This window comes from Macrotis lagotis, chromosome 7 (genome assembly GCF_037893015.1).
Source record: "Macrotis lagotis isolate mMagLag1 chromosome 7, bilby.v1.9.chrom.fasta, whole genome shotgun sequence".
NCBI lineage: Eukaryota > Metazoa > Chordata > Mammalia > Peramelemorphia > Peramelidae > Macrotis > Macrotis lagotis.
The window spans coordinates 211638153-211650779 of NC_133664.1; the positions used below are offsets into that span (position 1 = coordinate 211638153).

General features: G+C 34.3%; 1 protein-coding gene across 6 annotated transcripts in view; it reads left to right on the forward strand.

The window, feature by feature from the left end:
- The window catches only part of ZCRB1 (zinc finger CCHC-type and RNA binding motif containing 1), a 42867-nt gene extending 33115 nt beyond the window's left edge, over window positions 1–9752 (forward strand). For all 6 annotated transcript variants that reach the window (XM_074194723.1, XM_074194722.1, XM_074194726.1 and 3 more), the window contains 3 exons: window positions 4803–4915; window positions 5084–5159; window positions 6018–9752. In XM_074194723.1, coding sequence (XP_074050824.1) covers window positions 4803–4915; window positions 5084–5159; window positions 6018–6149 — 321 coding nt within the window. In that variant the 3' untranslated portion in view covers window positions 6150–9752. The remainder of the gene's footprint in view (window positions 1–4802; window positions 4916–5083; window positions 5160–6017) is intronic.
- Window positions 9753–12627: the final 2875 nt, after the last annotated feature.

The window sequence follows — 12627 nt, forward strand, 5'->3', positions numbered from 1 at the left end:
CAATTTCTATTCATATTCTCCCATAAATTTACCAGTTTATTTACTTATCATGCTGGGGGCCTTCCTCAGTTTCTCCCCAATTGCAAGAATACTAGAAAAGCTTTCTCTGTCTTCTTTCTATGATAGTGACAAACTCCCTAGACTAGAATGTTCTCCCTGTTCTTTGCCTCATAAAATATTTTATGAAGGAGAGTTGTCAATCAACTTCATTACCCAAAAAATTTGAATAAATTGTTCAGTCATTTTTTAGTTTTGTCCAACTCTTTGTGATCCATTTGAGTTTTTCTTAGCAAAGATACTGGAGTGGCTTGCCATTTCCTTCTCCAGTTCATTTTCCAGAGGAGACAACTAAGGAAAAGAGGGTTAAGTGACTTGCCCAGTGTCACACAATTAATAAATGCTTAAGGTCAGATTTAAACTCAGGAAAATGAGTCTTAATCACTTCAGGCTCAGCACTCAGCATTGTACCACTTAGCTGTCCATAATAAAAATAGCTAACATTTATCTACATTTACTACATTATTACATGCTGTACAGTTATTGACAACCAACATATATATGCCATATCTTTTTTCTGATTTTTATTTTTATTCAACTTTGTATTAATTTTGATCCTTACATTTAACATTGATAGTCTGACTGTACTAAGTCTATTTCCTGCCTATTAGCATAAGCTTTTTTATTTTTGGTGGTGTCATTCAATGTTTACTATGACCAAAACCTTCCTGTTCTTTTCATAATAAGAGTATTCATGAATACTTTCACATATAGATGGTGAGTTTTCAGTATTATTTACAAGTCTTTGGCCTCTCTCACTTATTTATAATATATTTACTTCAGTGTGTGTATGTATGTATTTTCCTTCTTACCAATTACTATGTTTACATTGAGATCATCCAGTATCAAATAATAAGTTCATGTCATTTAGAGAATTTTATCAAGGTCTTCTTAGACTCTCTCTATGTCTACCAGTTTATGTGTCTTTCCATTTTTTCTATTATGATGTATAGCAAGAATATTAAAATTGTTATAATTCAGTTCTTCTAGTAGTCTTTAAACTTTAAGGATCTTACATTTAAAATAACAAAAACTAAATTAAAATTTGTTTGATTGTCTTAAAACTGTAGTTCTCAGCACCTTCTTTTAGCACTTTGACATTGCCTCAGCAGAAGCTAAAAGTACCATATATGTCTTTCTTTTTTTTTTCTTTATGGATTTCCATGGTTAAAGAAATCATCTAAAAAAAATCATCTTCAAGTGGCCAGCCTATTGGAGACAATCTCTTTCTTGGATTATACTTGAAACCTTTCTAACATAGCAGAGCCTGCTAGTGCTTGAAATCCCTGGTCAGGCCAGTTCCACTCTAGACATTAGAGTAGGATTTTGGAGGACAAATTACTTCTTTGTAAAATTGTAGAATATTTTATCTAGTGTCTCCTTATTCTTCATGTACTAATTATCCTTTAACTCAAACTACCTTCTGTAGTTAGAATATTTGCTTTTGTTTTTCCAGTACTAATGATTTTACATGTTCCCTTTCCTAGTTCTTATTGTAACTAACTCTTAAACATTTGCAAAACGGTTTCATGAAATTAAGAAAAGTACATTGTAGCTACAGAACAAAAGTTTACATGATTTATATGTCCATAAGAAACAACAGGCTTGTTAAAATGTTAAGCAACAGCTCTGTGCTAAACATTGTACTAAGAAATGGGGAGACAAAAAAACAGTAAAGACATCCCTGCTCTCAAGGAGTTCATAGTTAAATGTCTCTTTAGGCCTTATTCCTGTCACATTTTAACCAAATAACTATATGGTAGATGCAATGGACATATCCATAGCTGAATCTGAAATACTTGGATATAAACTGAAATGTTTAGAAAATGAATTTGTTCAATTCATCCTCTCCCTTCTTTCCCCAATTTTGACATCAGTAGAAGTGGATGCAAAAATAGGTCCTTGGCATTTGGCAGTGGTATTACTCCAGGTCCTGAAACTTGAAAATCTATATCATCTCTTTTTTGCCTTTTGCTTTAGACCCTAATTCAAAGTTGATAAACAGTACCATGTTTTAGATAGTTGTTTTTGTCATAGAGCTTATTTGTGAAATCATTATCCATGTTTCTCTAATTGTTCTGTGAATTTGTAATCTTTACATACCAGATAAGTTTCAACTTTCTCCATTTATGTTTTGAGGAAATGATCAACACAGCCAAACCGAACTATAGAATGCTATGTTGAAATATGGAAAGTACTCAGCTAGAATAGTCTGCATCACAATTTGACTTTAGATAAAATATTTTAGATTAGTACAAGTTTTATTGTTATCTCAATCAAAATACTACCAGACTCTACCTAGACCAGTTCCTCATCAAAAACTGTGGAAGTAACTCTGTATTCCCAAAGAAAATACTGTAACAAAGTCCAACTAATGACTGGTGATATAGCACTCAAAATCTTTCACTGTATGGACCTTACAGTGGGTTCTCTCAGCTATCTGGAACCAGCCTAAGTTCAGAGCCTTATCACCTGAGATTTGACCATGAAATGATAGGCAAGGGCAGCTTTTAAAGCACTCAATGTAATATTCCTTGGTGAAATTACAGATGAATCTCAATAAAATCACAGATTCTTGAAAAATTGAGTAAGAAACTGATCTACTCTAATTGAAAGGAACCAAATTTATTTCAGAACAAACAATTTTAAAAGAAGCCCATCAAAATTTGATTTCTCAATGGTAGTTTTTAATATTTCTCCCATAACTAATTTAAATGTTAACATTTCCAAGTATTCCTTAGGGCAAATAGGTGGTAAGGTGGAGTGCTGGTCCTAGAGTAAAGTCTGAGGTCCAAGACCTAAATTCAAATTTGACCTCAATCACTTACTAGCAATAAGATGCTGGGCAAGTCACTTAACCCTGTTTATCTCAGTTTCCTCATCTTTAATATGAGCTGGAGAAAGAAATAGCAAACCATTCCAGTTTTGTCAAGAAAACCCAAACTGGTATCATGAAGAAACAGACATGACTTAAACCAACTGAAAGACAACAAAGTGTTCCTTATTGGAAATGGTTTTATCTCATGATTAAATTTGTTAAAATCATATCACAATAATTACAGACTTTTTACATATTATTTTGTATTCATTTGTATTTGAGTTATTTTTAATATTGTGGAGTTTCATGAATGATATGACATACTGTAGCATACCTATATTGCATTAAGTAACATTGGAGTACTAAAATCAGTACTAAAATCACAGATCTATTGGAGCACTAGCGTGTCAATCTCGGAATCTTGAAATTTTAGTTCTTTTTGAGGCAAGAGATTTTTTTTCTTTAGTTGTTAAGTAAAACTTGTAGAATAATATGTGAAGTAATTATTTACTTATTAAATTATTCAAATTATTCAAATTGTAGATCAAGAAAATTTTGTATGCATACTTTAGATTTTAGTAAAGCATTTGATAATAATTTTATACTAATCTTATTGGAAAACTGGAGAAATGTGGACTAGGTAACAATATTTATATAAATTTACCATTGTTTGAATGATTGAACCCAATAGTCTTTAATGAAATATTCAATTTCAACTTGGTCTCCAATGAAATGCACCAGTGATTTGTTGTTGGTTTTGTTCCTTTTTAAAAAGCTAAAAAAAATCTAAAATGTTAAAATGGTTTTATCAGTGATTCAGATAAAGTCACAGATTGTATGCTCATCTGAAGAACCCACAAAGCTGAGGACAACTAACTCACTCAGTGACAGAGTCAGAATCCAAAAAGATCTTGACAGGATGGAACTTTGAGCTGAATCTAATAAGATGAAATTCAGTAGAAATAAATGTAAACTCTTGCTTAAACTTGGGTTCAAAAAATCAACTTAACAGATAAGAGATGGAAAATATATAGTTGGATAGCAATTCTGAGAAAAATCTGACTATTAGTAAACTTTTAGCTTGATATTGAGTTAGTTGTATAATGTGGTAGCCAAAAAAAGCTAATTAAATTTGATGCTATATTATTAAATGAGGCACAGCATCACAAAATAAGGAGATGATAGTTTTCCTATACTAGTCTCTAATCAGTTCACATCTGGAATATTGTGATTTTTTGGCACAATAATTTAGTAATGATTGAAATTGATAAGCTGAAATGTAGAGGAAGGCAGCTAAGATTATGAAGGTCCTTAAATTTATGCCAATTGTAGTTCAGTTTAAGGAAACAGGGATACTAAGTCAGTAGAAGAGAAAACTCAAAGGAGTCCTGATAGCAAAGTTCAAGTTGTTGAATTTTTCCTGTTGGGTCCCATAGAGCAGAACAAGGACAATAAACAGCCATTGAAAAAAAGCAAATAGAGGCTTTATATCAGAAAAAAACTCCCTAATAGAGCTATTTAGAAGTAGCATGCCTCATTAGAATTCATCAAGCAAAGTCTTGATGACTACTTGACAAGGATATCATAGTGAGGCATTCCCTTTTCCCCCTTCTCTGGATTGGACTAATTGGTTATTGAAGTTCATTACACCTTGAAGAATCTTTTTATAATAATATAATAATATAATTTTAAAAATTACAGTCTATCATTCTAGTTTTTCTTTTGTCTTGCTTTTTGAATAAAGAGATAAGAAATATTGCCAGTGTCATGGTAATCTTGTGCTTGTTCTGACATGGGTTTTGTTTGCTTTTTTTTTTAATTCCAACAATACATTATTCTTAAAAGCCATCAAAAAAAATTCCTGCTCACCAATGCAATACTTTTAATATCTTTTTTTTCCCCCTCAAATAATAAAAATGTAACAAAGGAAACAGGTCACCTAAGTTATGCTTGTCCTAAAAATGTGCTTGGAGAACGTGAACCACCAAAAAAGAAAGAAAAGAAAAAAAGAAAGAAAATTATTGAACTGGAAGAAGAAATGTATGTATATCATTCTTCTCTGAGTATAAGATATTGCATTGCATAACATGTGCCTATTAAAGTTCATATATGTTGTGATTTGAGAGAAAGATGTAATATATGGAGACATCCATATACAATTTATGCATAGTACAATATATGTAATATATACATATGTGTATATTTCAGTGAAGAAGTAGAAGAAAGTGAAGATGAAGGAGAAGACCCTGCTCTTGATAGCCTCAGCCAAGCTATAGCTTTCCAGGTTAGCATAAGCTTTCATCTTCTTGCACTTAACAATTTACTATCTTTTGCATACTACCAGAAACCATTTATATAGGCATAGAAGAGTCACAGGAGCCCTCCCTATTATTTCTTCTCTCTTGAGCCTTGATATGAACTAGGGGGATCTTTTTTTTCTGTCAAGACTGATTGATATAATGTGTTTAAGTAGCATTCCCTATGTTCTCTGAGGCCAAGTGTCCCACAGTGTTGTTCATAGTCTTGCCTCTACTTCTATAATAGAGACAAAATGAAACTGATTTAAATGATCATGTGACAGAAGAAAAATATTAATTTACCTAAATCATTATTTCCTGAAAGAACTCTTACCAAAAACAATAGAAAAGTTGTATGCTCATCCAAGATGAGTACAATAAAAATAGCTTTGAAAATAGTGGATATAATTTTCTGATTTGAGTAAAAATCATTAAGTTTTCATGATACTGTAGTTTGGATTATGTAATGTAAAGTCAAATTCTTTTTTCCATTCATTTTAACAATATTAATATCTGGCATTTATATAATGCTTAAAAGTTTGCAAAACATTTTCTTCACAACAGTCTTATGAAGTGGGTAACACAAGTATTGCAATTTCCATTCTACAGGAAACAGACTTTGAAAGGTTCAGTATTTTGCCTGTGAAAATTAGTGTTGAAATAGATTACAACCCAAGCCTTATGACTCTTTCTCCACTGAATTATCGGTTGCTTTACATTGCCTTTTATTAAGAAATAAGCAAAATAATTTCACATGATAAAAATGTCATTATAACTTTTAGTCATTCTCAGAATAAAAGAAATATAACCTAAATACTCCTTTTTCCCCCTTAAATCTCTTATAGCAAGCCAAAATTGAAGAAGATCAACAAAGATGGAAGCCCAGTGCAGGAGAACCTTCAACATCAGATGATTCAAGACGCCCAAGAATAAAGAAAAGTGCATATTTCAGTGATGAGGAAGAACTTAGTGATTGAAATTGATTTATTATGTACATATCACTAAAATATAGAAATCTAAAAGCATTGTTTAATTGGTGTTAAAATTACATTGGAATGTTCAATATAAGGAAATACATAACATCCATTTTATACCTGAAAACTAGGATTACAAGGTTTACTTTCACAAGAAACCATAAAATGATTTAGAAGTATCATATATCTAAATTTATTTTAATAGAGTAGTAAAAATCCAATTTCCATACTCGAAATGAGCTTAACAGTTGCATTCAGTAACAAGAAAACTAAATTGCTAAATATTGCCAATATACCACTACTAAAATATTAAAATTCTCTTCATATTTCACATGTAAACTTGAGCACTTCTCAAATATAATTTTAAACAAAAATTTGCCAAAAACTAAAGAAATTAATTGTTCTTTACTAAAATGCCCAAAAGAAGTTTTTAAAAGGATGAATGGCAGGATTTTTATGTAAAATACAAATTAATTATATAAATAAATACCTACCAGAACAATTTTCATATATCCATAAAGTCTAATCTCTTTCCTTAAACATGTTCCAGCTTTAGCTTCCTCTACTTAGAAGGAGAAAGATATTTTAGCTGCGTTTTTTAAAGAAATCTTTGGAGAAAATGAGAAATGAGTTTTATATTTTGTTACAATTATAATTCTGTATATTAGTCAAAAATCTCATTATTCCTGGTGTTTTGGTTTGAGGCCATCCAACATGAGTTCTCACAGCCCCACATCTTCCATTCCTCAAAACTCAGCTCATCACCCAATCTCTTTTCTTCCCTGATAATACCAAAAAAATCCCAATTCTTCACTAAGACTAAGTTCTCTACCTATACCTAAATTAACCAACATCTCTATGAAGAGACAAAGCAAAAGGTTTAGAACTGGGAGAATAATTTACACAATCAAAATAATGAAAATGATGACTAGGGTTACCTAAGCCTTTTTTGGGAGTTGAAGTCATCTCAAAGCAAGAAAATAGCCTTGAATCTCTCCCAAGGGAAAAAAAATCTCAAAAGTCACTAGGGAGGTAAACTGAATATCAGGGACTTGCTCAGGAAGCCACAATCTGTTAAGAGACAAACAAACATGTACAGATAAACTATGTACCAAATAAATAAGAAATAAAAGGGAGAAAGTACTATATGATTAAAAAGTGTTGGGGAAAGGCATCCTATAGAAGTTGGGAAGGAAGGTAGAGATGAGGAAGGGAATTCCAGGTTTGAAGGATAGCCAACCTGAAGCTGAGAAATGGCATGTCTTATTCAAGAAAAAGCAAAGAGGCCAGTGTCATTGATTCAAAGACTATATGTCAAGGAGTAAGGTGGAAAGGGGATGAGAGGTGCACTGATGAAATTTGAATACAAAAAGGAAGATTTTGTATTTGCTCTGAAGGTGATAAGCAGTATTGGATTCTATCAAGGGAGGGAGTTAATTAGGATTTCTGCCAAGGTGGAAGCAACAACAGAGCAAAGAAGGAAGGATGGCATTTGAAAGATGTTTTAAAGGTGAAATCAACAGGCCTTGGCAAATAAAATGGATATGGCTCTGGATGTGGGCCAGTGAGAAATAAATAGTGAAGAACTGAGGATAATCCCTGGGTTCTGAGGCTGAGGGACTGAGAAAATGATTTTGTCCTTTACAGTAACTAGAAAACTAGAAGGAGAAAGGGCTTAAGAGGAAAGATGAGTTCCATTTTGAACATATTGACTTTACAATATCTGCTGGACATCCATTTTGAAATGTCTGAAACTCAGTTGGAAATGCAAGGTTAAAGCTCAGCAGAGAGATTAAAACAGAACAGATAGTTTGAGAATCATCAGTATAAAGATTATAATAGGAGCTAATGAATTAACCATAAAATAATATAGAAGATAAAGAACACTGGAATGTCTATAGTTAGAGTATATGATCTAGATGTGGATCTTCAGTATCTAATATTGCAGAGAGATTGAAGAGAATGAAGACTGAAAAAAGCCCACTGGATTTGGCATAATCAATTGCTATTTTAGTGCTGTTTAAATACCATATCCTGTAGAACATTTATACTTAATTTTTCACCTTAAGATGTCTATGAGTACACATATGGAAAATTTCTAGAAAAAGATGGAAACTAATGCTATTAAGTGGTATTGTTTTCTTTGCAATTGAAAAGAGAGATCTCCTAATATAAATAGACCCATTGTTTGAGAATGAAGACATTTTAAGTATGTTAGAAAAGTCTTGGGAGATTATACTGTTAAGGCCACTAATGTTAGGACAACCTGGCATGAATGTATATTATCTGATGAGATGTATGAAGAGAGGAGTGGAAGAAAATTATATTAATTTTATCTCTTATGCCTTGTAACACAAAGAAGAAAAGCCTATCAAATTCCTCCTCAGAGTGGAGCAATATGAGAAGACATAGATACTGTGGATCCTGAGAATGAAAGTAAAATGATATTGTGAAAATTAAACCAGGGCTTTGGTACATAACCCTCATGTTTCTCATTTATCATCACCATGCAGACACAGAAACTATTGCCTACAAACCTTGAGGTCATAATTCTGAACTTCAGGAGTAAATGTTCTACAAAAGGCTCAACTTTGACAGGCCCCAAGATTTCTTGAATGTGAGCCATGGAAGCAAAGAAGGAAAACAATACCACTTGTATTAAGTTACAGGACCAAAGACAGGTGGGAGCTATGTAAAATCCTATCCTCCTTTGAGAGGTATAGAGGGAAAAAAGGAATAAGAATTTATTAAGCAGCCATTTATTAGATGCTAAGCGAAGCACTATACAAATTTTTTTTTCATTTACTCCTCCCAATAGCCCTGGGTTGTAGGTACTATCCTCTTCAGCTGAGCAAATTCAGGCAAAGGTTGTGACTTGCCTAAGGTTCCTCTATTTATTGCTTTAGGTCAGGCTCTCCTGACTCTTGACCCACCACTCTATCCACTGATTCAAATATCTATATCATATGACCAAGGGAATGGAGGGCATGAAAACCTGACATAACAATATCTCCATCAGGTAATCACCAAAATAACAGACGCACCCTATTATAATTTTGCATTAGATGACAATATTTATGCTAGCAAAGAGGTTGCAGGTTTAATCATTAAAAAGAGTAGAACCTTCTGATCTAGCTTTGGAAAACTGAGGCAAGGGAAGGAAATGAAGCCAATCTATCTTGTTTGTATTAAGAGAAATTTGGATTTTTGTCTAGGTTTCCCTGTGTCAATACAATACTCACTTGTGTACTTGTGAACTTCTTAACCTCCCCTCATCCACTAACATGGAATGGGCCTCTTTTGTCTGGGTTGCATGGAACTAGGACCCTTGTGGGCCCATCATAGCCCAACCACCCAACTCTGCTGCAGTTTCTTAGGAGAGTCTGTAAACCCTGATCCTATAGACCAAGATGGGGATCTCCATATACTCTGGCTCCTAGACTCGTGAGCTTAGAATAGGGAGGAGACAGAGGAGGGAGAGTTATGATTAGTTCTTTGAGTTGACCCCATTCATCTTGTGTTTACAAAGGAAAATTAATAGATACTACAACCATTATAGAATGTCTTCACACATTTTGTAAAAGCTACATCATAAATGTATTTGTATTGGAGCAACAGATGTCCAAAATCTCCATAGTAGAACATCAAGACAGAGACTATAGCATTGAATTGAATCAACAATTATAAGATACTGTACAAATTAGTAACCAATCTAAAGGAATAAGAGGAAAAAATTAATGCATTGTTTTTTACAAAGAACTAGGTCTAGAAAGACAGAATCAAGATGGCAGAGTAAAGTCAGGGTCTTCTGAGCTTTTCCCCAAACCCAAATACCTTTAAATAATGACTCTAAACAAATTTTAGAGTGGCAGAAGCCAGAAAAAGACAAAAGTGAAACAGTTTTCCAACACAAGACAACTTAGAAGATCAACAGGAAAGGTTTGTTGCTCCAGTCCAGTGCAGGCCATGCTAGCACAGATTAGGCCTTAGCAAACCAAGAGCAGGTGTTAGGAAGATTGAATCAGTGGCAGGATCCAGACCTCTTGGCCCACAGATACCAAAGACAATCTGAAAGGTGATTAGGAAAGGTCTGTCCCACCTGGAATGGAGCACAGTCCAGAGTAGGTCTATCATTAGCAGTGGCAGGATCCAGACCTCTCAGCCCACAGACACCAAAGACAATCTGAAAGGTGATTAGGAAAGGTCTGTCCCACCTGGAATGGAGCACAGTCCAGAGTAGGTCTATGTTAGCAGTGGCAGGATCCAGAGCTCTCAGCCCACAGACACCAAAGACAATCTGAAAGATCATTAGGAAAGGTCTGTCACACCTGGGTAAGAATGGAGCACAGTCCAGTGTAGGTCATGCCACTGCTGACCTGTCCCTAGCAAACCCAAAGCAGACCTTAAGAGCCACTAAATCAGCAGTGGCAGTAGTTGCTTCCAGAACTCTCAGTCCAAAGACGGTAAAATGATCAAAGAACTGGTCAGAAGGAGATTACAGGGGCCTTTGCTATCAGTGAGGCAGGATTGTTGCTTTTCCCTTATTTAGATTCAGGTCACAATCCTCAGTGACAGTACCAGGGCAAAAAGGAACAAACCAGACCTAGCTGCTGCAGGGAATAAGAACCCTCCTCATAGTTTCAGGGGGAAAAAAAGAGTGCTTGTGGTCACTCATAGACAGGTAAGGAGAATAGTAAACATGTCTCTAGATTGTACCATCTTAGAAGAATTGAAAATTCTTAGATCCCCCAGAAGTATCTCTGGAAACAGCTACACAAAGCCTCTGAAATTTGGGAAAGCCCTCTACCCTAGAAGCAAATTCCTACCTTTACAAAAAAAGTTAAAATTAAGTAATTGACTGGGAAAATGAGCAAACAGCAGGAAAAATTCTGAAAAGAAATATCACTCAGAAGAAGATAGCAAAGGTAAAGCTCTTAACATTCAAAGCCTCCAAGAAAAATATGAATTGGTCTCAGGCCATTTTTAAGAGCTCAAAAAGGATTCTGAAAATCAAATAAGAAAGGGAAAAATTGGGAAAATAAATGAGAATAATGCAAGAAAATCATGAAAAAAAGTTAAAAATCAAGTCAAAGACTGGGCAAATGAACAAATGACAATAAAAAGAATCTGACTATAGACAATTGCTTTGGTCCTATGGAGGATGAAAATACACCTCAGAAGATGACAAAGTCAAAGCTTCTATATCCAAAGGCTCCAAGAAAAATAGGATTGATCTCAGGCCATGGAAGAGCTCAAAAAAAAAAAGATTTTGAAAATCTACTAAAGGAAACAGAAGAAAAATTGGGAAGAGAAATGAGAGTGATGCAGGAAAATCATAAAAACCAAGTCAGCAGTTTAGTGAAGGAGATAAAAAAAAAGTAAATGATGTCTGAAAAACTAGTTTACCTAAAAAAAACTAGTTTAGGTCTAATGGAAAAAAGCAGTCCAAAGGTTAATGAGGAGAATAATACCTTAAAAGGCAGAATTGGCCAGATGGAAAAAGAGATAAGAAAGCTATCATTTTTTTCAAGAAATTTTCCAGGAAAATTGCCTTGAAATCCTAGAAGCAGTGGGTAAAATAGAAATTGAGGGAATCCACCAACCATTTCCTGAAAGAGATACCAATATAAAACTCCCAGGAATATTATAGCCAAACTCCAGAACTCCCAAATCAAGGAGAAAAAATTTCAAGCAGTCAACAAAAAACAATTCAAATATTGTGAAGCTACTGTCAGAATTGCACAGGATTTAGCAGGCTTGGAATATGATACACCAGAAGGCAAAAAAGCTTGGATTACAACCCAGAATCAACTACTCAGCAAAACTGAACATACTTTTTTAGGGGGAAAGATGGACATTCAATGAAATAGGGGACTTTCATACTTCCTGTTGAAATCCCAGAGCTGAAAAGAAAGTTTGGTCTTCAAGTACAGGACTCAGATGAAGCATAAAGTGGGTGGATGGGAAGGGCAAATTATGAGAGACTTAATCGTGTTGAACTGCATGTATTCCTGCATGGAAAATGATACTGATAACTATATGAACCTTCTCATTTATTAGGGCACCTAGAAGGAGTGCATATAGACAAGGAGCTGAATATGAAGGTATACTATATTATAAAAAAGGAGTTAATGGGAGAGAAAGGAATATACTGAGAGAAAGGGAAAGGAGAAATAGAATGGGCTAAGATATTTCATGTAGAAGAGACAAGAAAAAGTTTTTGCTATGGAGCGGAAGGGGGAAGGTGAGGGGGGAATGAGTGAGCCTTCATTCTCATCAGAAGTGACTCAGAGAGGAAATAACATGCAAACTCAATAGGGTATAGAAATCTATCTTATCCTAGAGTAAAAAAAGGAGAGGAAAGGGATAGGAGAAATGAGACAGGGAGGAGAAAGGTGGGGGGGGCATAAGAGATAGAAGAGAGGGAAGATTGTGGGAGAGGGTAGTCAGATGCAACACTTTTGAGGAGGGTCAGGGTCAA